At 42.8% G+C, this 23,930-nt stretch overlaps 2 protein-coding genes across 2 annotated transcripts in view; one reads left to right on the forward strand and one right to left on the reverse strand.

Moving 5' to 3' along the window:
- LOC139453841 (uncharacterized) lies at positions 1-9,125 on the forward strand. The gene is made up of 5 exons (XM_071235293.1): positions 1-141; positions 1,699-5,303; positions 5,804-5,929; positions 6,551-6,726; positions 7,939-9,125. Exons 1-5 carry the CDS (start codon positions 1-3, stop codon positions 9,123-9,125), a joined length of 5,235 nt encoding a protein of 1,744 aa, XP_071091394.1.
- A 3,260-nt stretch (positions 9,126-12,385) lies between these two features.
- Positions 12,386-23,930, reverse strand: part of LOC139453842 (regulator of G-protein signaling protein-like) — a 30,529-nt gene continuing 18,984 nt past the window's right edge. Inside the window, exons 15-21 of the mRNA XM_071235294.1 lie at positions 23,415-23,553; positions 22,725-22,851; positions 18,037-18,187; positions 17,170-17,299; positions 16,864-16,988; positions 13,527-13,681; positions 12,386-12,852 (exon numbers count right to left, since the gene is read on the reverse strand). Coding sequence (XP_071091395.1) covers positions 12,386-12,852; positions 13,527-13,681; positions 16,864-16,988; positions 17,170-17,299; positions 18,037-18,187; positions 22,725-22,851; positions 23,415-23,553 — 1,294 coding nt within the window. The remainder of the gene's footprint in view (positions 12,853-13,526; positions 13,682-16,863; positions 16,989-17,169; positions 17,300-18,036; positions 18,188-22,724; positions 22,852-23,414; positions 23,554-23,930) is intronic.

The raw sequence follows: 23,930 nt of genomic DNA on the forward strand, positions 1-23,930 counted from the left end.
ATGGAGCGTGGAAGAAAAAGGAAGGCATCTGATGATAAAAGTCGGCCATCACTCCATGGTCGGGGCAACGGTCCGGGTTCAAGACCGGCGTCGTTAGAAAACATTCAATGCAAGAAAGCTCGAACCGACTCCGATTCAAAGGTTGGTTAAATTTATGTTGTGACGTCTTCATACATACATGTGCAGCACAGCTCTTTTATGTCCGAGGATCAAGGGTTGGTGGTGTATCTTAATTAGTAGTCTGCACATCACTCCGAAGACTCTGACGTTCCGATTAACAACAACCTTGGTCTATGGAGCGCTGTAACTAATCTTTCTTCGATAATTCAAGATGGCGGACGCAAACACGGAGCACACAATTCAAAGCCATAATTTAGACAAAAAAAACAAAACACTATGAGTGAGTTGGGGTTAACGCCTCTTTTAACAGTATTCCAGTTATATCAGGGCGTGTCAGCTTCATGTGGGAGGAAAGCCCGAAGTGATGCAGGTCTCAGACGTTTACCGCTTTGGTGAAACCCACGAGCACGGTACGGTGCCAACAAATCTACAAACCTAATTGGGGCGAAACAGGATTCGATTCGATTCATAAGTTTCTGACGTGCTGAAAGGGTGCAACACTACACAGCGAATCGCGTCACCCTGGCCCTGGCTAAAGCTGGCTAGACTTGCTTTTATATAAATCTAGATAGATTTTGTTCTCATAAAATGCATATATTTCACAGTCAAGGTGCAGGACTAATAAATACCTGATGTGTGTGTGTGTTTGTGTCCTCCTTGCTGATTTGTGGACTCGTTAGGACCAATTGGTGTCGATCATTGAATTGTATTTCTTGAGTACCAGGAACGTTTTGTGTGAAGTACATTACATAACAGTAATATATTTTTTGTAGCAGTAGTGTGTTTCTATAAACTGATTTACCCTCATCAAAAACCAACCCTTTCAATTAATTATGAATGTTTGTTTTTAATAAACATGGTAAATTATATTTACTTAATGTTAATTACAATATCGTAGTGTTATATATGTATTTGTTCATAAACCTGATAGCGACTGTGACCCACGTGAGTATATTTCATACAGCGGGAAGTTTGGATGTAGAATTGATCCTGGATTATCCAATGCATTATATAAATTATGCATATGTATACCCTGGCTAATCGAGGATGAGTTGAATGGCGATACTTTATTCGATGTCGATGTGTTCATATTTTAGATCGCATATTGAACTTCTCATATATAACCCAGTGGGATTTTAATTCTATTGGTCACAAGCTGTAAGAAGAGTATTTTTCCAAAGCCTCAAAGTTATAAAAACACTGACATTGTACGTTTACAGACTTAACTTTAGGTTAACTTACGCTAACATGTTGCCTTACATCTTGTAAACAAATATGAAGATTGTTTCGGGAAAAGGATATACAAACATTATTCGTTCATATTCGAATACAACCTTCACGGATATTTCAAGGAACGTACTTGGCAAAGCATTGCAAATAGAATGTATATATGTGTAGATAGCTTTCTTTTTTTCTTGTATTTCGGCTCAGTTTATAAATAATCGTGTCTTGGGCAGACAAAACAGTGGTTGATAACTTTAGGCTGACAATTTAGAGTTACATATAATTTGACTAAGTAGGATCTTATATAAACAGATCAGAAATATAAAAATTCAAAATGAATATTGTTTTATACAGAGCTCCCCATCTCGAACACCAGGCAGGGAAAGACGCAACGCGTCCACCACCGGCAGCAGCACCGGCAGCAGCACAAGCAGCAGCAGCAGCAGCAGCAACAGCACCAATCGCAAAAATAAAATCAGAAACAGGATCAGCACATCGACTACTAGCAATAACCCCACCACCAGCAATAACCCCGCTACCAGCAATAACCCCACCAGCAGCTATAATTCAAGTAGCAGCGATATCCCCGCTACCAGCAATAACCCCACCACCAGCAATAAACCAAGTAGCAGCAATAACCCCGCTGTCAGCAATAACCCCACCACCAGCAATAACCCCGCTATCAGCAATAACCCTACCACCAGCAATATACCAAGTAGCAGCAATAACCCCCTTTTCGACAATAGACCAAGCACCAGCAATTACCCCACTACCAGCAACACTAAACGGGAACTAAAGAAATTGCAAGATGCCTGGTCGTCTGAGGTGTCCCCGTTCAGGACAAGGTCACACAGAGGGGAACAGGAAACGCCAACCAAAACAAGTAGGCGACAGATTAAATTCCCTGAACCTGAAACCCTGACGTCTAGTTCCAGTACCAGTTCAAGTTCCGGGGTTGGATCAGGTGCTACTTCATACACAAGCTCAAACTCCAAAACTGATTCCTCTTCGTTTTTAAGTTCTAATAGTGAATCGTACACGTCAGGGAAGATATCTAGTGACACTACAGGGTCTTCAACAGGGCCATATAGTACATCAGGAACATCCGACTCCTCTGAGGCATCAAATCAGGACATGCCCGGGACAAGTGGGATAAAGAATCTCTCGCAGATAAACAAGTTTCAGTCAGCAACACAAGAGGCTAAATATCACCCAATATCGTCAAGTTCAAATGAAGAACCAAAGGCAACCCAAGCTAAAAGCTCTAAGAAATTGAGATCACGAACACTATCTAATCCATCCACAGATAATAATACCAAACAGAATGTGCCGGGCACAAAGATTAACACCCGAGCACATCCAAAATATTCAGATAGTGATAGTGCAAATGAGTCACATTTAATCAACACCAGTGGTACAACTCCAATCAAACGAGGCGTTGGTAGACCACGAACGAAACACCTTTCATCTAATAGCAAGGCAAAAGAACGTGAACTTTCATCTCCATCCTCGTCACCATTCTCTAAAGTCGTCAGATCACCCCAAGAAAAAGGAAATAGAACTGGTGAAAAGACTCTTGGAGTTTCATCTAATGAATCAACCAGCACTGGCGATTCTGAATTAATTAGGGCATATATAACCAGCGTATCAACTCAAACACCACCCAGAGATCTCAGGAGTCGAGATGGGTCTGTGGCTACCACCTCCCATGCTGCATCGATTGAAGGGTTTTGTCCTGAAGACCGACAGGCGACACAACCTGACAGATGTATGACGAGGGAAATGATTCAGTCATCCCCTATCAGGCAGACAAGAAGAAGGAACAGATCCGGGGATGTGGCTGTAGATGATGATGATGTTAAAGTATTGCTCAAACGAAAACCATCTAGGTTAATGACTATTTTGACATCAGAACATGATAACTCTCAAAGGGGTCCCCATGAAAGAGATCAAGCGTTGCCTTTGAATACTGATACAAGAAAGAGTAATGCAGAGAGACCTGTCCTAATCCAAGTGTCCGATATTGTAGGTGGGACCGAATTAGGAACATCAAATACGAAGATATCCAACACAGACAGCGCATCACTTCATATTGTCACGTCCCAGGAGTCATCTGACGTAATAAGTCCATCCTCTACAAGTGTTCCAGATGAAGATAAAAAATTAGGGTTTGATCTAAACGATTTTGTCATCAGAAGGCGACGGCTAAGAAGCGAATCCCAACAGGATGAGCTGTGGGAAGGTTTGCCTTCAGTCACACCCTTTAGGAAACATGCGAGTAAACTTAAAGATGAAAATGAGTGTAGATATGATACTAACACAGGTGATGGTGTACGAGATGTCAACAATCCCTCATCTGAACCAGTTTCATCATCTAATGAATCGTTACAGCAAGGATCGAGCAGTTCCACAATTGGTTTGATCAGTGAGATTGACTCAATCCTTTCAGATACAGCATCCTCATCTTGTAATCAAGGTCATGTGAGTTTTGAGGACGTTCCAAGCCTAGAGGAAAGGACTCCAGAATACAGTACTTGTGGTGCATCTGAGGTAAAAGCTGGTTCATCTTATCTTCAACATGTCCTTGACAATGACTTGGCGGCAGCGGCAAATGACAGTCTTTCTGAACTTGATACAAACGTAAAGAGTATGTTTTCAAGCGATATTACATCATGTGCATCAACATTTATATCGCAAGACCCTTCATCTCCAAATGAACAGGCATATTACACAGATGGATCATTCAGTATGAATCAGGGAACTCTGTCATCAAGTCAATTGACATTTCATAGTAATCCAGGTACACCAATGCCATCTGGATCGGAGAGCGTGTGGTGGAGTGATAAGGCGAACAGTGAAGGGTGGGCAACTCCAGTTGCAGACCCATTAGCTATAAGTCCAATTGCCTCCCGAAGTCTCATTTCGGATTTAGAGACGTTACCCACAGAAACTGATCAAGGATTTGAGAACTGTTTTATACCTAAAGATGAATATGATTCATTGAGTAACAGTTGTGATGCTGTAGATGGTACAGTATTCAAAGAAGTGATGGAAAGAAAAGCTACTAATGGCCAACTTGAAATCTCAGCTGAAATAATAAACAGCAATCTGACAACTCTCACAGATGAGACAGTGACATCTTCTGACACAAACACGAGCGTTTCATTGACTGGAGACAGTGATATACAGAAATCTGTAAGGTTCATGGTAGCACGGTCCGACTGTGCCAATATTGACAGTGACACTGCAAAGGAGGTTGACCAGCCAGTGTTACAACCAACCAGTAGTGGATCATCAAAACCCGAGTCTTCCTCCTCCTCTGGTGAGTTCTTGCTTTGGAGTAAGAAGAAGGACAAACGAAAAATATCTTTTCCAAAAATTGTTCTTCGAAAATGTAAAGAAAGTAACTTCACAGCCAAGGAAAGACATTCTGCTCAACACTTATGTCATGAAGGAGAAAGGCCCCAACCGATGACAGAGGCAGATGAATTTCCAGCTACATCAGAATGTCCATCATCGGGATCCATTTCTCTGACACCAATTAAGAGGAGTGCTCGACTCCTGAAAAAGGTTGATTCCTCAACATCCGGTCAGTGCGGTAGGAGTACCGACTTTGTGTATACTCCACTTAAAAGAGACGACAACAAGACAAAGACAAAGATGTCAACAGAAAGCCCTTCCCCATCCAAGAGGAGAAGGAGGTCCAGCTCTGATATCTGTCAAGGGGAAGCGGATGTTGGAGCAGACCCGTCTACAGACAGAAACATCTCTGATATTGACGTGACTGTTTTGAGCCCCAGACAACTGAGAATGCAAGAGAGGGAGGGGAGGGAAGTGGTACAATCAGACAGCAGACACGACCTGCCCCTGAAAGCTAGATGGAAGAAAAAGCTAAAGAAGAATCTCAAGAATAAATCTGGAGTGCCGAAGAAGAAGCCTGCAACGTCTTTTGAACAAAGGTTTGTATAAAAATTGGAATTATTGACTAGTATACACTAGTATACACTGGCGGGCATGGTGACGACCAATGAAACAAACAAGAAATGGTAGTCGATGGTGATGTATCGGATGTGGGTATCATAGATGTATTTTGGACATTAATTTTGCAGTGTTTCGGTGACTGTACCAGCCTAGTAACGTTTTGATAACGTTTGTAACTTTGGGGTCAAATCCTGTTTTCAATTAAAATAGTGTTGTTATCAGAATTCCTTTAAAGGGGATTTGATAAGCAATTTTGCGGTATGTGTTATTCAATGACAACATCTGCAGGATCCAAAGGTCATTGGTTCGAACCATAGATCATGATTCCTGGTTTTGCCCATGTTCATGGGTTCCACCAAAACGATTAATGTCTTTCGATCACGACCCTGGCTACCTCGGGCTTCTCACCACATTTAGCTGACACATTCAAGTGGAACAATATGCAAGAGAGGGTAACAAAGTATAATTCTTCCTACAGGGAAAGAATTGAGAACCAACAAACTCCATCCTGTCTGCCACCGCGGAGAAAGAAGGGGCCAATCATAGACGAAGAGTTGCTGGCCAATCCTGTTATAGATAAACATGCTTGTGTCCTGTGGTCAAGGTAGGTGTAGTGTTGTGAGACTCCATGATAGAAGCACATGATTGTGCCCTGTGGTCAAGGTAAATGTACTGCTGTGATACCCCGTGATAGATGAACATGTTTGTGTCCTGTGGACAAGGTAGGTGTAGTGCTGTAATACCCCATGACAGAAGCACATGATTGTGTCCTGTGGTCAAGGTATATGTAATGCTGTGATACCACGTGATAGATGAACATGCTTGTGTCCTGTGGTCATGTTCATCTATCACGGGGTATCACAGCAGTACATCTCCCTTGACCACACCTACCTGTGTCAAGGTAGATGTACTGCTGTGATACCCCGTGATAGATGAACATGCTTGTGTCCTGTGGTCAAGGTAGATGTACTGCTGTGATACCCCGTGATAGATGAAAATGCTTATGTCCTGTGGTCAAGATAACGTTACATCAGAATAAAAGGCTAACTTCAGAAAGTCTATTTGTAGCACTCACGTGTCATACAATCTTCGTTTCTTTCTTAAAACGACAGTATTATTGTTATACAATGTTTTGACAGACACACTAGTACTCCGACTACATTGACGATTATATTCACCAGAACAACTTATGCTGATATATGTTTCTGTCATCTTCTCATTTCAGTGAACATCGTCGCCACTTCCAGATGTCTCACCCAGAAGCATCTTCTGCAGCTCTTGATGAATTACTTCGTCGACAGTGGTCGAAGGAGCTGACAGCGCAAGAGAAGTTGAAATACTTCATCCGTGCACGTGATGCAGTCAGAGATGAAGATAAGCATCAGCCGCGTAGCAGAGGAGGTAATGTTTAGAATTCGAAGCAGGGGTGTATGCTTATCAGGACTTGCCTTCGCACCTAGTTCACACACCTAGACTCTCGTCATATATTCACCATAATAATAAATGTAGGTATAACTAATTATTTCACTCGTCATTATTTGAATTAAAGTGACCTTTAAACCTAAGACCAACCAAATACTTATCCGTAGTTCGAGACAGCCACTCGAGAGTGGGCGTCAGGCAACAACCAAACACTTACCCTTTTATGCAAATTGTGTGAGCGGCGGAGGCTACGGGTAGGGCAGGATATGCTTACCCTTTTCGCGAACACCTGGTGTCATCACTGATTTTCAGTGATTCGTTCATATAATTTTCACCGCTCTTTTGCCTTTTACGCCCAATTGGGTCTGTTTTTGTGGATTGTCAAGATTGTCAAGATCACAGGCGTTGACGGCATATGTCCTTATTATATCATATGTAAAGAGAATGGAGTTTTGGTTAATTAAGAAATAAATGACGAGTGGGAGTTGTACAAGAAGACACTGCAGGGAGAATAAACCTCATGGTTCATTCTCCCTGCAGTGTTTATTGTACGATAAACAACGACCACGAGTCGTTTATTTCTTATAAGGGATATCAATATAATGTACAGCCTCTTTAATGATGTTAATAAAATGTACAAGCTTTACAAATATTAATCCGTATTTAAATAATGATGACTTCCTGAATAGAATCCGACCTCGGCAATGTCGGACAAGTCCTTTTTATGAACAGGGGGGGGTAACTTTGGTCTTTGACGCATATTCTCACAATTCTCACGTCATTTATCTGTCCCTTTTCTCCCAATAGCGATTGTCATATCTCTCCCAATTCTTGACGCGATCGTTCGGCCATTGCGCTTATCTGCGTTGTCCGGCTACATCTATGGGGAACATCTCACTAGGCACTTTCCTCTTAAAAATAACGTCGTCCAATTTACGACCACATCAAGATTCGAGTGCATGTTCGAATCTCCAGAAATGATGTCATGGTAGAACAATGTTTTATCGTGAATAAATCACACTTCGGTCTTCATTGTTCCTTACAATTTATCACATGGCTATCTTATATTTTTTCATAACTGTTCTGCCAGCTCCTGTGTCATATATAATACATCTACTTAACAAGTATACGTTTCACCCCCCTTAACCCAAACCCCAGGAGTGATAAATGTTCTTTTTTCAATCTGAACAGAAACAAAACGAGGTGGTAGATCAGGAAGCGGCCAGAAGTCAACAGAGGAAGAGGATGCAAAATCCAGTCTTGAACAATTCACACGTCTCAAGACAAAACGACAAAAGGATTTGCTTACGAAATGGCTACATTTCTTCCAAAAGGTCTTATCCCGCCAAGACTATGCCAAATTTATTGAGGAGGTCAAAGAAGGCATTCTTGAGGCTGAAGCGCAGAATAAACCAAACAAAACCAGAGGACTTACTAGCAAGATTTTCAGTCACAAGAAGCTGCTATTCATGAAAATGAATAGCTTGAAGGGCCACGTTATGGCCCAGTACCATCGTCGTCAACATCGACACAAGGAACTACATAAATTAGCCTTCTACATCCTGGTGATCAGACTTATTCAGGGAAAACCTTGCTCCTTCATCAAGGGATGTAGATCTAAGAGGCTAACTGGTGTTTTGCAGGACCTACGGGACTTGGAATACGGGGATAGCATTGCTGTTCTAGGCTACCCCATCCCGACCAACAGCTTCACGGACCTCTACAAGGAGATCGTCGAGACGGTGGACTCGTGTATGTTCAGAGAAGAAACACCTGCAGATGATGACTTGGGAAATCCTGAAACGGTTTCTGAAGATGTGGACAGAAATGGTTGTGATGCAGCTGATGCTAAAGAAACGACAACGAATCCTGTACTGTCGCAGACTTGTGTTGAAAAAAAGCATGTGGTGAGCCTTTTATCACCGAAATCTCCAGTTGCACAAGAACCCGAGTGGTTTGATAAACCGGTCAGTGAACAATTCATGAACAGGACTGTGCATGAGTTAAAGAATGTAACATTCTTTCCGCAACTTCACCCACGAACTCTGGACTCCGTTTTCCTTCCACCACCGGTCCGGATGCCCGTGTACGGAGCTCCGTCGGTGGGCAGGTCGCTCCTCCAAAGGGCACAGGGTCAGATACAGTACCGGTGTACAGCCACGCCCTGGATGTCTGGGTGTCGTCCAGCTGTCTCCACCACCCCCAGGATCCCTGCCAGCAATCAGTCAGTGAGAGAGGTAATGTACGCTGATGCAAGGGATGCCTTTCAACGGTCATTCACAAGCAACACCGACCCCTGTTGTGAAATGGACTCACCCTCGTGTGTTTTATCAACATGGCTTGTTGCCGATAAAGCTAGGAAACAGAATATGAATTAATGCCGTGGAGAAAACTGCCGTGAAAAAGAAAGTATACCATCGTGTTTAATGGTGGCTGAAAATAAAACAAACAAAAAATGGTTATGCGATCGTAATGTATTTGACACTGGTATCAATATATCGACACTGGTATCTAAATATCGATACTGGTATCAATATATCGATAATATATGCATCATATCAATGAGTATCTCACAACAGGTGACGTGAACATGACCTCTCAATGAACTTGGGGTCGCAATGTCACACTACACAGTTATGGGTAGCAGGTGAAGCAGGTATTGGTATAATCAGTTTGAGTGTATCCTTTCTTTTGCACGGCAGTGTATATGACTACACAAGATACCTGTGGGAGTCTGTTTTCTTTGTTGTATTTGAAAACGGACCACAAAACGAATCCTGTCTCAATCATATATACCTTACCTACGGCTTACTACTAAGATGTTATACGAGATGACTTACGCCGGTCAGGAGGCACGGGTGGCCCAGTCGTCTAAGGCGCCGCGATTCGCTGTGCAGAGTTCCGTCCCTTGGGCACGCCAGAAACCTATGATTGTGGGTTCGAATCCCGGTTCGCCCCAATTATGTTTCTAGGTTTGTCAGCACCATACCCGTGCTCGTGGGTTTCACCGAAGTGGTAAACGTCTCAGACCAGCATCACTTCGGGCTTTCCTTCCACATTAAGCTGACACGCCGCGATATAACTGGAATACTGTTAAAAGCGGCGTTAAACCCAACGCACTCACTCACTCACCCTTACTTTAAATCTACACTTCTTAATGAAGCAGGTCTAGAATTTCTTCAGGTTCGGAATCTACTTTTCAATCTAAACGCCTGACGTTTACATATGGAACTGTCGTTATCTGGATGGTTTGGGTGATCGAATCCACTAATAGTTGTTGGTTTCTGGAAAAATGTGTATCTTTTAAAAGGAGGACTAGGGTCTATATTTCCAGAATTCAAATTAATATCTCGATAAAGAGTTCCATATGAATGCGTCATGGACATGATACAGTGTGAATTGCGGAGTGAGTGAGTGAGTTAGTTTGATTTTACGCCGCTTTTAGCAATATCACGGCGGGGGACACCAGAAATGGGCTTCACACAATGTACCCATGTCGGGAATCGAACCCGGGTCTTCGGCGTGACAAGCGAACGCTTTAACCACTAGGCTACCCGACCGCCCCGAATTGCGGAGAGTAACTGGTGTGTTTATATACTGTTAGAAAGTAAAGACGATAAGTGTGCTGAATCCAGCCGGTGTAATTTAAATTTAGATGTATTCCACATGTTCATAAAGGTAAATTTACACTGAAACAGTCTTCATTTTCTCACTGTCGTGATTTATATATATTCACGTCTGTTGTGTATCAATGGTACACTCATCTTCCCGAGGCAAGGGAGTTAACTGACTGTAAAAGTCCAGTTTCCACCCTTGCCGAACTCGGCTGGTATTATGAAGTTGCATTTTGGATGGACTAACGAGACTATGCATATGTAGCGGCCATAAAATTTCCGAGTCCCGTAATGGGATTCGAACCACAGACCTTCTAATCCGAGGTCGGACGCCTTGTCCACATTACCAAAGAGGTTAACCCCGTCAACCAGCTGAAAAGGTAAGGATGTCATCTGTGGGATGACTCTTCGCCCTGCTACACATAGTCCAATCAAAATCACGCAACGAAATCGAAATCCGGTTCGTAAATTGTCATGAAGATTTCGGTCGATTGCAGACTTTGCAAAACATGGGCACCGCCAACTCGTTGTCAACAGATATTTTCTAAATCTTTTCATGGTTTTAATCAAGGTGCTCGCCTTATTTGATGCACTTCGCGTAAGACCCGTTTTATCACATTATACATCTTGATTATCGATCAGATCGTCTTGACTATGCGCCGCCATTTTGTTTGAAGCAAATGAAAGTGACGTGGAATCTGATTGGTCCATAGGAGAGACATAGAAGGGACATAACTCGTAAGAGCCACAAGTGGCGCTGCGATCGAGCCCAAGACTACCAGTCTAGTTCGGCAAGGGTGGAAACTGGACTTTTTTAGTCAGTTATCTCATTTGCTTCGGGAAGATGTGGTACACTATATTCTTATCAGTTGTCTTTGTCCATGGAGCAGATATTTGTTGAGTTTTTTGTTTGTTTTTGTTTATCTATTTATTTCATTCTTTATTTAATCTTATTTCTTTATCTCCGATGTTTGTCTGCAATATTCCAGCTATATCACACAGCCTGTAAGCTATATCGTCCACGCGAAGCAGTAATTGGTAGCAGGACCAACGTCCAATGCCGTCGAGGAACGCTTACCAACAATGGACAGTCACAATACTCTAGCCACATGTGTTGGGGCGACTTACGGGATCAGGTGGTCAGGCTCGCTGACTTGGTTGATGCATGTCATTGTATCCCACTTGTGTACATCGATGTACATCATGATGTGGATCGATCACTGGATTGTCTGGTCCACACTCGATTATTTACGGACCGCCGTCATAGAGCTTGAATATTGCTGAGTGCGGCGTTAAACAAACAAATAGACAAACATATGCCGGGGTCCTATATTCCTGTTTGGGGCCCTTACAGGATGAACAGACAAACATCCGGAGACTAACACAAGTAGTTTCAGATTGGTTTTAGACAGACATTGAGTAGAGTCGGTCTGTCTTACTCTGGGCCCTATTGGACAAAGTGACCTCAGGACTGTCGGAAATCTGCCGGTTTATGTGTACGAGTTACGAACGCCTCGGCGCTAAGATCGCTTTGTACAATGGTGTACACAGGACCCCGGACTCAGTGCCCAACGACCGTAGAACTACCCAATTCGTAAGTCGTGGAATAGAAGGTACGATCTTATTAGTACAAAAAAAAACATTTTGTACCTTATACAAGGCGACCGTAACCTCAAAGATCGCTTTGTGGAACCTGGATCCACTTGCACAAAGCCATTTTAGTGCTAAGATGATCGTAACTCCCATACTTTAACATAGGCTTACAATAGTCTTAGCGCTAAGATCGCTTTGTGCAAGTAGGCCCTGGTCTAGCAGCCTTGGGGCCGTATTCATAGAGGGTTATGTTCCAGGAACTATCCACGACTCCTTTCCACCTGTACCAAACTGAAATAAAGTACAATATATACTAAAAGAACTTATTCTACATGTATGTGTTTATTATGAATGTATGTTAAATGTGTTTCGCCAAAATGTATAAAGTTTAGTTATTATCAAAATCTTCGGAATGGTGTTCTAAAATTCATTTAAAGATTCAAAGATTCCTGTTCATCTGTCCCTAGCACCTGCGCCATGTTTACAACATCAAGGAGGGTCTTCATAGGTCTGACTAATTTGGAAACCGGAGGAGGGCTAGTACGGGGTGGTTGACTTTCCTGAATGTTCAGACTCTCCACCAGCAAACTCAATCGCTGAGCTTTTATCTTTCCGGCGTCCATACGTGGCGATTCCTGTTCGGCTGACGATCGGCTGCCATCTTTCTCCTTTCCCACACTCCCATAATCCCTGGGTGAACTGCGACGTTTACTGGAGGCCGTGTTGAGATTTCTCACCGAGTGGTGGCTGGTGACAAAGTTCAGCTTCCGTGGCGATGGCGAGTGGCCCCTGATTGCAGACTTGCCCTCGACCTTGCGGTGTCCCTTTGTTTTGGGCAGCAATACACGAATCCCGTTGAAAAGGGAAAAGTGGATCCGGAACTGATCATCGTCATTACCTGTTGGAACAAGGAGATTTTCAGTCCATGCTATTAACACTTCAGCTACTTTACAATGTATGTTTGTTGTTTAACACCGCACTAGGAAATATTCCAACTGTATGACGACGTCTGGACATAATCCAGATCCAGGTTAGAACTTGGCCCACTTGCACAAAGCGATCTTAGCGCTAAGACTATTGTAAACCTATGCTAAAGTTTGGGAGTTACGATCATCTTAGCGCTAAGATCGCTTTGTGCAAGTGGGCCCAGGTCTTCAGCAACCCATGATTGTCATTAGGCGACGATCGGGATCGGGTGGTCAGGCTGCTGACTTGGTTGGTGCATGTCATCGTATCCCAATTGCGTGGATCGATGCTCATGATATCAATCACTGGATTTTTACAAATCGCCACCATACAGCTGGACTGTTGCTAGGTGCGACGTTAAACAACAAACAAACAAACTACAAATATTACTGTATCAGCTTGTGACGGTGAGTGAGTAAGTGAATATCGTTTCAAACGCTTTTACTTATATTCCAGTAATATCGCGGTGCGATCACATAATGGGATCACACACTGTGATGGAGAGAGCCATGCCTGTAGACTGGACCACCATCGTCCCTGGCAGCACGTCAAGACTATGTTAATGTTAATCGCAATGTATGGAGTAATTTCTACATGGCGTCTCACTTTGTATCTGGTAGTCCTTCAATGTGGCTTTGGTGTAGTCGACAGGAGCTTCATGGCCGTGGTGGGGGGAGTAATAGTTTTGTCTCGTCTCCTCTTCTCCGATACGGCGCAACATCTCTCGGGGGTCAATCTTTTCAAGCCATTCTGTAGAGAACCTACAGCATACAGAGAAACCCCAATATCTCAAACCACTCTGTGGATAACCATCAGCATACTGGGGATTGAATATGTATATTGTCTAGCCACTCTGTGGATAACCCACAAGACGCCTCTCTGTGGATAACCCACAACAAGCCTCTATGTGAATAACCCGCAACAAGCCTCTCTGTGATAACCCACAACATACTGGGGCTTGAATATGTCTATTGTCTAGCCACTCTGTGGATAACCCACAACAAGCCTCTATGTGGATAACCCGCAACAAGCCTCTCTGTGATAACCCACAACATACTGGGGATTCAATATGTCTATTGTCTAGCCACTCTGTGGATAACCCACAAGACGCCTCTCTGTGGATAACCCGCAACAAGCCTCTCTGTGATAACCCACAACATACTGGGGATTCAATATGTCTATTGTCTAGCCACTCTGTGGATAACCCACAAGACGCCTCTCTGTGGATAACCCGCAACAAGCCTCTCTGTGATAACCCACAACATACTGGGGATTCAATATGTCTATTGTCTAGCCACTCTGTGGATAACCCACAAGACGCCTCTCTGTGGATAACCCACAACAAGCCTCTATGTGGATAACCCGCAACAAGCCTCTCTGTGATAACCCACAACATACTGGGGATTCAATATGTCTATTGTCTAGCCACTCTGTTGATAACCCACAACAAGCCTCTATGTGGATAACCCGCAACAAGCCTCTCTGTGATAACCCACAACATACTGGGGATTGAATATGTCTATTGTCTAGCCACTCTGTGGATAACCCACAAGACGCCTCTCTGTGGATAACCCACAACAAGCCTATATGTGGATAACCCGCAACAAGCCTCTCTGTGATAACCCACAACATACTGGGGATTCAATATGTCTATTGTCTAGCCACTCTGTGGATAACCCACAAGACGCCTCTCTGTGGATAACCCACAACAAGCCTCTCTGTAATAACCTACAACATACTGGGAATTCAATTTGTCAAGCCACCCTGGCTTGGTGCTTATAGAGTCACAGGAGTCCGTATCTAAAAATAGGCGCCATCATGCATATTCATGACCATCTTCGGGCTCGCGAGTGGAGATGGTCATGACTATGCATGAGGGCGTCTATTTTTAGATACGGACGCCTGTGATTGAGTACATCGCACACTCCTTTATTTCCTGACGCAGGAATATAATATGGCATCGATAACGTTAGGTGAACATGAGAGGTCTTACCGTTCTTGATTTTGATACATATGCTGCAAGCGCCTCAACTATTAGTATTTTACTTTTTTTACTTGCCCATGGAGAGCTCACCTGTTTAATAAACATACAGCTGTATTACACATTGTGTAATACCAAAGCGCATGCTTTGCGGGAACGACCATTGAAAACTCTCAGCATCACTTGGCTTATTCAACGACATTGCGTTTGGAGATGATAGATCACAGAGAGGAGCTTATGCACACTCAATGACCCCAGGAACCTTGTTGCCAGCCTGACGTCACATGGCATTGTTTTGCCGATGGATCCCGCAACAAAATTCCACTGATTACGTCATCGGGTTTTGTGACGTGATTGTAAACTTTGTGGTGCAGGGCCCCGTTCCACAAGGCGATCGTACTGTAGCGCAAAGACAGTCGTAAGTTTCTGTTAAAGAATGTGGTTTGGGTTGTTGTTTAATGCTGCACTCAGCAATATTCCAGCTATATGACGGCGGTCTGTAAATAATCGAGTCTGGACCAGACAATCCAGTGATTGATAACATGAGCATCGATCCACGCAATTGGGATCGATGACATGCATCAACCAAGTCAGCGAGTCTGACCACCCGATCCCGTTTGTCGCCTTTTACGGCAAGCATGGGTTGCTGGAGACCTATTCTACCCCGGATCTTCACGGGTCCCTTAGCGCTATGATAACTTTGTGGAACGGATGCCTGAATTCTAAAGGTGGGCGGTTGTAAGGTATTAATGAATATGTGTCAATATTCACGCGTTTGAAATATTATTTTGTAAAACTCAATTGGACTAGGTTGTGGATCGTGTAGGTGTCTGCCATTTTCATACACGACAGTGAAATTCTAAAAAAAAGGGTTATTAATGGCAAGTTATAGATAAAATACTAAACGAGCTCCCGTGTAAGACCAATTTTATGACACTCGTGAATAGTTCTGGTATCTGACTCGCTTTCGCTCGTCAAATACCAGAACCATTCACTCGTATCATAAATAGAGAATACTACACTCATTCTCGTTAGATACCATTTTTACGAAACGAGTGGACTTTCTATGGTCTTACACGGGAGCTCGTTTAGTATTTTATCTATTACTTGCCATTAATAACCCTTTTCGTTTTCGCTCGGTCAGATACCATAGAAAGTCCACTCGTTTCGTAAAAATGGTATCTAACGAGAATAAGTGTAGTATTCTCTATTTATTACCTACGAGAGCAAACATTGGATTTGATAAAAAATATAGGATAATATCACGTCACGAGAAAACAGTGTATTGTTTCCGTCATTCGAATCTTATTGTGATGTGAGGTCTGAAAGACGTCACACTAAAAACAACGTTATTGATGGAGATTGTTGACGTCATTCAACAAATTATGGTTCTGCTGCTTGTTGTGACTTGCTGTCCTTATAAGTAAGCACTAAAATTCATCTCTGTGTGTAGATATCTTCTGATAAATAGATCATTATATTCGTGTTTATGTCATACGATGTTTATTCATATACTATCCTCTGTACATGTAATAACCTCCATCTTTCTGGATCTGCACTTAGGTGAGGTGAGGTGAAATTGGTTTAACGTCGCGTCCAAGATTATTGCACAAATATAGCGACGTGCATGCACGTGTGTGTGTGTCGCTGCTTGTACTAGTCCGGACTGATGCCGATTATAGTGCACTGAGATACCATGCCACAGTTTAACATGAATACCCCACTCAGACATAGTATACTGACTCCGAGCCGACCAGTCCTTGTTTTAGTCCCTTAATGCCGAGCGCCAGACAGGGTAACAACAAGTACCATCTTTTAACGTCTTTTGGTATGACGCAGCCGGGGATCGAAACCCGGACCTTCCGCTCTCCAGGCGGACGCTCTACCACTAGACCACGGAGGCGGTCCGCACTTAGGAGAGGATGAGGACCTTCTCAGCCCTGCTGCTGTATGTAAACTTACTTTTTCCAAAAGTGGTACAGGATGGGGAAGAGTTGGACACTCGCCTCGTGGAAAATGCCCCTCTGGGGCCCAGCAATGGCGAAATTGTGTGCGATGGTGGCGGCAAGTTCGCTTGGGATGTTCACCTGTGGGAGGTAGAGAGTAAACACTGAGTGAGTGCGTGCGTTCGTGCAAGCGAGTTGTTTATTCCCCCTGCAGTGTTCAATTGTACGATAAATAACTCCCAATGGTCGTTTATTTCTTAAAGAAAAATCATCTAGAAGAATGATTGAGATCAATTACAGCCTTAATCTGCCAGATCCCCACCTGAACCCGAGGCGGGACTTCCGACGACAGGAAGCACGTGATAATAGCTTCTGCCTTCTCCACGAGCATATCATTGTCCTCCTTGGAGTAGGTCCCCGAGTGGATCACGCCGTCCACCTGTTGTCTGAATCTGTGGATGAGTACATTCATAGTGAGTGAGTTGGGTTTTACACCGCTTTTAGCAATATTCCACCAATGTCATGGCTGGGACACCAGAAATTGGCTTCACACATTGTACCCATGTAGGGAATCAAACCGGGCCTTTGGCGTGATAAGCGAACGCTTTAACCACTAGGCTACCACACCGCCCCAGTACATAATATCTGCAGCAATGCACTCTACTGATTATCAGAGTACACTCAAAGCCATCAATGATTATCTGCTTGCCTAAATATAAAATGCCAACGCCAGAGAACAATCAGAAACAGATTCCAATGAGCCTAAAAGGCCAAATAGTGAAAATTATATGAATGGATCACTGGAAAACGGTGATGACACCAGATGTTTGAGAAAAGGGTAAGCATGTTCTGCTCTACCGGTAACACCCGTGACTCTCGCAATCTACTTAAACGGTAAGTGTTTGCTTGGAATCACATGGGAATGAACTAATTGTTTTTGTTTCAAATGGTGTTGACGTTAAAAGATGGTATTTGTTGTTCCCATGGGCTCATCATTAAAAAGACAAAAGAAGGATTGGTTGGCTCGAGAGTCAGCACGCACACGCACACACACACACACACACACACACACACACACACACACACACACACACACCTATCTACCTATCTGCCCATCTCCAACCGGAACGTCCCTTGACTTCAAAATCACCTAAAAGTGTTTCTATGGTAACCAACCCATGTCACCTACAGGTTCACCTCCAGCCAGAACTGAAGGTCTCTCGGCAGCTTGTTGATAACGACAACCTTGTTGCGAAGAACAATACGCGTCATGGTAGACAGAGGGGAGTCGAAGTTGTGATTGCGGCCCCGGGATGTCACCTCACGCGTCTCCGTGAACTCTGGAAGTGGGAATTTGACACATTATGACTTTACTTTTCTATGAATTTGTTCATGGACATGGCTTTAACCTTTGTTTGTCAAACCTCAGATCCACAGGATCCGGATGAATTATGTGCGGTAGATGTGCATGTGTGCGTGCGTGCGTGCTAGTCAGGATAGATGCCGATTTTATAGTGCTACCCCACCAATGCTAGATGCCATGCCGCAGTTTAACATGAATACCCAAATCAGACACAGTATACTGACTCCGAGGCGACCAGTCCTTGTTTTAGCCCTTTAATGCCGAACGCAAGACAGGGTAACAACAAGTACCATCTCTGAACATCCTTTTGTGGGTTTTGGATCAAACCCCGGACCTTCCGCTCTCAGGGCGGACGCTCTACCACTAGACCACATTCTGGGTGTGGAAGGAAAGCCCGATGGGATGCAAGTCTTAAGGGGCATTCACACGGTACAACTAGTTGTATACAATTTGTTGTATGCAATTAGTTGTACGAACTGAACTTGTATACAAGACGGCATTCACACGGGGGCGAGTTGTACAGAACTCTGGTCTCGCGGGATCTCTGACAGAAAGCTCTGATTCACTACATCTATCGCTGGTTGCCGAGTAATGTTCAGACGCATAGTTTTGAAAAATCAACGCTGTGCGAGAATTGCGGTCGCGTGGTACTAGGCCAACCTCTGACTTTGCAATTTAACGGACTTGTATATGATTGAATTTTTAACCCCATGGTGAAAAATTAAACACTGGTTTGAAAAGCAAAAAGTGTTAAATGTTGTCAAAGTTCCTGTTTAGCTAACGTAAAAGCCTCTAAAATATGTAGCAACATTTGATCGTTCATAGATAAAGTACAGTGCGACAAAATGTTTTATTTAACAGCCTTTTGTCAGCGAACAAAATACTGTCTTATATCCGAACAACATCATGCCACAACTCCACACCCACCCACCAACGCACACCCAACAAGTCATGACCCGCCTCCACCCATGACTCTCAAATTGTCGGCCCCTATTTTGAAACGCGCACCTGATGCAATCTTTAGCTGTCAATGTTCCGACAATTCAACGATAAAATCCAAATGTAAAACAAATAGTTGTCCACACATGAGTTATACATTAATGAAAAATATAACGTGACGAATTTCAGGTATACATTTACTTTGATTTAAAAAATGATGTGCATGTTTTATTCAACCTATCTATATAAATTTGCCAGAATGAATATTTCACAATTCTCCAAAGGAAAGATGTATACTAAGAGGCACAAATAACGCATACTCAAATTTAAGTGTCAATATTTTTTTACTGAAATGAAATATACAAATGACACTGATGAATTTCATGAACAGTTACTGTGTGACAAAGAATTAATGTCTATGAAAATGACGTCAAAGGCGAGTGGTGTCAATAACGAGTGTGTCCTACTTGTGCAGCAATGCACGCTTGGAGCCGGCGAGGCATTGAGAGACACAGTCGACGAATTGCAGCCTGAGGAATACGTCTCCAATGATGCAGAACAGCTTGAGTCAGTTGTGGAACCGTCTGTTGAGGATTTTGTTGACGTCGGACACGGCGGCCAAGTTCATCCCACAAATGTTCTATAGGGTTCAAATCTGGGGACCTTGAAGGCCAGTCCAACACATTAACGTTGTTCTGCTGCAAGAAGGCATTTGTTATCCTGACAGTGTGAGGCCTTGCATTGTCATGTTGAAAGACATGGCGACGTAAACCACGTTGAGTCAGTAATGGCAGCAGAACAGGCTGTAGAACGTTGTCGATGTAACGTCTGGCATTAAGGTTCCCCTGACTAACAACAAGATCTGAACGGAAATTTGCATTGATTGCTCCCCAAACCATAACACCTCCACCTCCAAACCGATCACGTTCAATAACATATGGCTGTGTAAATCGTTCATGTTGGCGTCGGTATACACGTAAGCGTCCATCAGGGTAGCTGACTGTGAAACTTGATTCATCAGAAAAACAACTTGTCTCCAATCTCTACCACCGAGATTACCTCCACCAGCTGCCCATCGCTGCCGTGCTAGCCTGTGTGCCCGAGTCAAGATTTGTCCACGGTACGGTCGTCGACACCTCAAATTCCTGGCAGCAAGACGACGACGCACTGTACGGTCACTGATGAGTCTTCCACGGAGACCAATGGTTGCATTTGCCGTTGACCTGGCAGACGTGAAGCGATTTCTGAGGTGGCTGTTAACGATTTGACGATCTTGTCTCTGTGACGTCACAGGTGGTGCACCTGGTCGAGGACGGTCCCTTACGCTGCCTGTGGTTCTCAACCGCTCATGTAATCTCGATATTGTCGTTTGATGGCAATGGAAATGAGCAGCAAATTGTTCTTGGGTACGACCAGCATTTAACATCCCCATTGCTTCATTACGCTGATCTTGTGTTAACCGTGGCATTGTGTAGGCAAGTGATGGCAAAATGTCATGGTGTGCATTTATAGGGCCTACCTTTGAGGTTTGCACGTGCATCATGCCTTTCACAAAATGTGCATCGATAGCAGCATTCCCAGTGGTGTGATGCGTTTTGGTGATTGGCTTCGTTTCCAGAAACAGTTTTTGTTTGCAACCCATATGACATGTTTACAGTAATAACCAACAATGGACAGTGTCAACAAGGTAAAATGTAAAAAATTATATCTTAAAATTGAGTATGCGTTTCTAATGCCTCTCAGTATATATGCTGCAGTGTGTTACATTCACAAACCTTCTTATATGAAGAATAACACGACGGGTGTCAATTTCTATGTTCAAACAAACAGCTGATTATTAAGAGTTTCATAAATTCTATGGCATTTTAGATCATATTTGTAACAGTACTACATACATGTACCCTTTTTGCAGCAGTGCATTATTTTCCTGGATGAAAAGGTATCGAAGAGATATTCAAATTATAATTCAAGATTGAAACAGTAAACTACTTCATGAACTGAACTGTACTATTTCACCCACACCTCAAAGGAAATAACAAATATGTACAACGATGTTGATGTTGACGTATACTAACATGACATCACTACCGGTAACCTCCCGTCATAACATAGCGAGTTCACTGATAGCAGTACGCGGAATGTTTGGAGTAGGTTTTACCATGATGCTGGGATCATATACTTACATAAATGAGTCATGTAAGTTAAGTAACCAGAATCAATCTGAAATCATCAAGAAATAAGTATCTAGACTCTTATTATTAATTCCTCAATTCTTGCAACGATTATCGACCCATGCATATTCGATTAATCTAAGCTAATGTATGCAACAAATTGACGACGGAATAGTAGAAAATGTTCAGTAAATCTAGAGGTTTGCTTTGTTTACATTTTCAAATGAGAAGGCCCACTGGTAGGTTTCAGAGCACATGGTTTGGTTTCACACTTGAATATTTCGGTTGATTTCATTTGGACCGTTTGCATAAGTGACTGAGACAATGTGTCAATATATTTTGAATGGTATGATGAATTCAGGGATGTATGTATCGTAGCTGAGTGTGAAATATATGTGATGTGACAGGCATCTCGCCTGACGCTAAAAGAAACGTGATTTTGCAACGCTATCCGGCATGGAGGTTTCGAAAAAGAATATAGGGTTATTGGAGTCTTTTTGGAATGATGATTGGGGTTTGGACAAAGAGCAGACACCAAATGGTTTTGTAATTGAACTTCTCATGTATCTAAACGTTATTTGAATAAATAATCACATTTAGGACGGTGAATTGGTAAAATGCGAAATTGGCAATATCTTCGTTCTACAATACAGTGTACAGTCACATAGTCTATCGTTTCAAAAATACTATGAACTGTTTATCCTGGAGAATTAGACCGATGCCAATGTCAACTTATACAATTTGTTACAGTGTTATTCAACGTACCTACTTTTCATAGGTCCTTTATTGAGTGGTGACAATTAGGATACCGAAAAGCAGAAGTTACCGACGTGAATCAGAGTCGCCATTTTTTTTAACAAATTGACGTGTAAATGTCACGTGATTTTCATGCACGTTTTGATTGGCTGCGTTCATACAACTTAGCGAAAATAGAGCATGTCCTCTTTCGTACAATTCACGTCCAACAAGTTGCATACGTCAAAAGTTCACACGATGCAATGTGATTGCATGCAACAACTTGTATACAACTAGTTGTACCGTGTGAATGCCTCTTTAGACCTTTACTAGTTTGGCGAGACCCCAGATAACAATTAAAGGGCTAAATCACCTCGATCATAATCAGGGGAAAGTTAATAACTACTGAGAGACTTTGCAAACATCTTGTTCTGATGATTGGAGTAAGTGGAAATGAGTATTATTATACTTACACAATGCTACTGAAACATGAATTCCTATACTCCTACATAGGCGTACAATAGATGTAGCGCTCGGATAACATGAGCGCACGGATCCAGGCGTACACCATCCCTGCCTTTTTAAAGGCTTCTTGTGTCGTACATACTATTTTAAAAGCATGTCAGCGACGGATTGTGTAATGTTTACACAGTGACCGGATATACTCACTATCAGCAGAAGTAAGTCGGTCCAGTTCTCGCTTCAAGTAGATCTCGAAAAGTTGAGCTTCTACCATGTTCTGCAGGCTGCGCACGAAGTCGCGGATAAGATTGACAAAGCCATACCAGAGGTAGAACTGGGAGAAAATCAAAAGATAATTCCACGATTTTGACCCTTTTACCCAGAGCACTTTAGCACACCAGAATTCAGACAATAACTATCGAGCTATAAAGCATTACGAATTGTCTGTTTGGAGTGAATAAATGTTTCCACTCGCCAAAGGTTATTTAATTCCACGATTTTGACCCTTTTACCCAGAGCACTTTATCACACCAGAATTCAGACAATAACTATCGAGCTATAAAGCATTACGAATTGTGTGTTTGGAGTGAATAAATGTTTCCACTCGCTAAAGGTTATTTAATGTACTGTCTTTGTAAAAAATGTCAGATATGTCAGCTGCAAGAAAATTACCAAAGTCAACCTATTTTTCTACTTTCATAAATAATGACAACATTAATCATGATTACCCCCACCCCCACCCTGTGGTATTGCTGGAATATTGCTCACTCACTCAGATCTTTCCGACTGACTATTCAGCATTGAGAGTAAAAGTTAATTTGCTAACACACCCAGTGTAAATATCGGAAATATACGGTAGAATATGGATATCTCCAGATGACTGACTACCTGACCTACCGTTTTCCTCCGAGGTTTCTTCCGAGGCTTCCAGTCCATCATCATCGTCTCATCTTCCTGATCCGAGACGTCAGTCGTAGAGGGCATGGATTCGCGATTTTGTGATTCGACTGGGAACGAGTCCAAATATCCCGGGAACCTTTGGTGAATGAGTGAATAGAGATTTGTGGTAAACTAACACATCACATTCGCAAACTTAGTCGTACTCAGAAGCCATTTTGACCACCTTATCCCGTATGTTAGTTGTTCTTACAACCTAACACACTCACTCATGCACTCACCAAGTTATAATGGCAAATAATTTAGATCATCAGTGCTGTCCAGCCCTTGACACATGGCGTTATGACAATCAGGGTATTCAAACGTCTTAATATTATCGTTAAGCCACAGGAACCAACATGGCTTGTTGAATGTTCGATCTTTTAATACCGAGAATACATAAACTGACGATCCTGAGAAAGCTTTCCGACATATTTTTGGGAAATATACATAGATAGCGTTTATGGAAGGTCAGGT

The sequence above is a fragment of the Haliotis cracherodii genome, unplaced genomic scaffold (genome assembly GCF_022045235.1).
Source record: "Haliotis cracherodii isolate W230 unplaced genomic scaffold, xgHalCrac1.p SCAF_10, whole genome shotgun sequence".
NCBI classification, from domain to species: domain Eukaryota; kingdom Metazoa; phylum Mollusca; class Gastropoda; order Lepetellida; family Haliotidae; genus Haliotis; species Haliotis cracherodii.

Bases quoted from the DNA above. Each gene is read 5' to 3' on its own strand.
- LOC139453841 (XM_071235293.1), top strand. From the start codon at position 1: ATGGAGCGTGGAAGAAAAAGGAAGGCATCTGATGATAAAAGTCGGCCA. The intron at 142-1,698 runs GTTGGTTAAATT...TGTTTTATACAG, and splicing joins GAACCGACTCCGATTCAAAG to AGCTCCCCATCTCGAACACC. The intron at 5,930-6,550 runs GTAGGTGTAGTG...TTCTCATTTCAG, and splicing joins GCTTGTGTCCTGTGGTCAAG to TGAACATCGTCGCCACTTCC.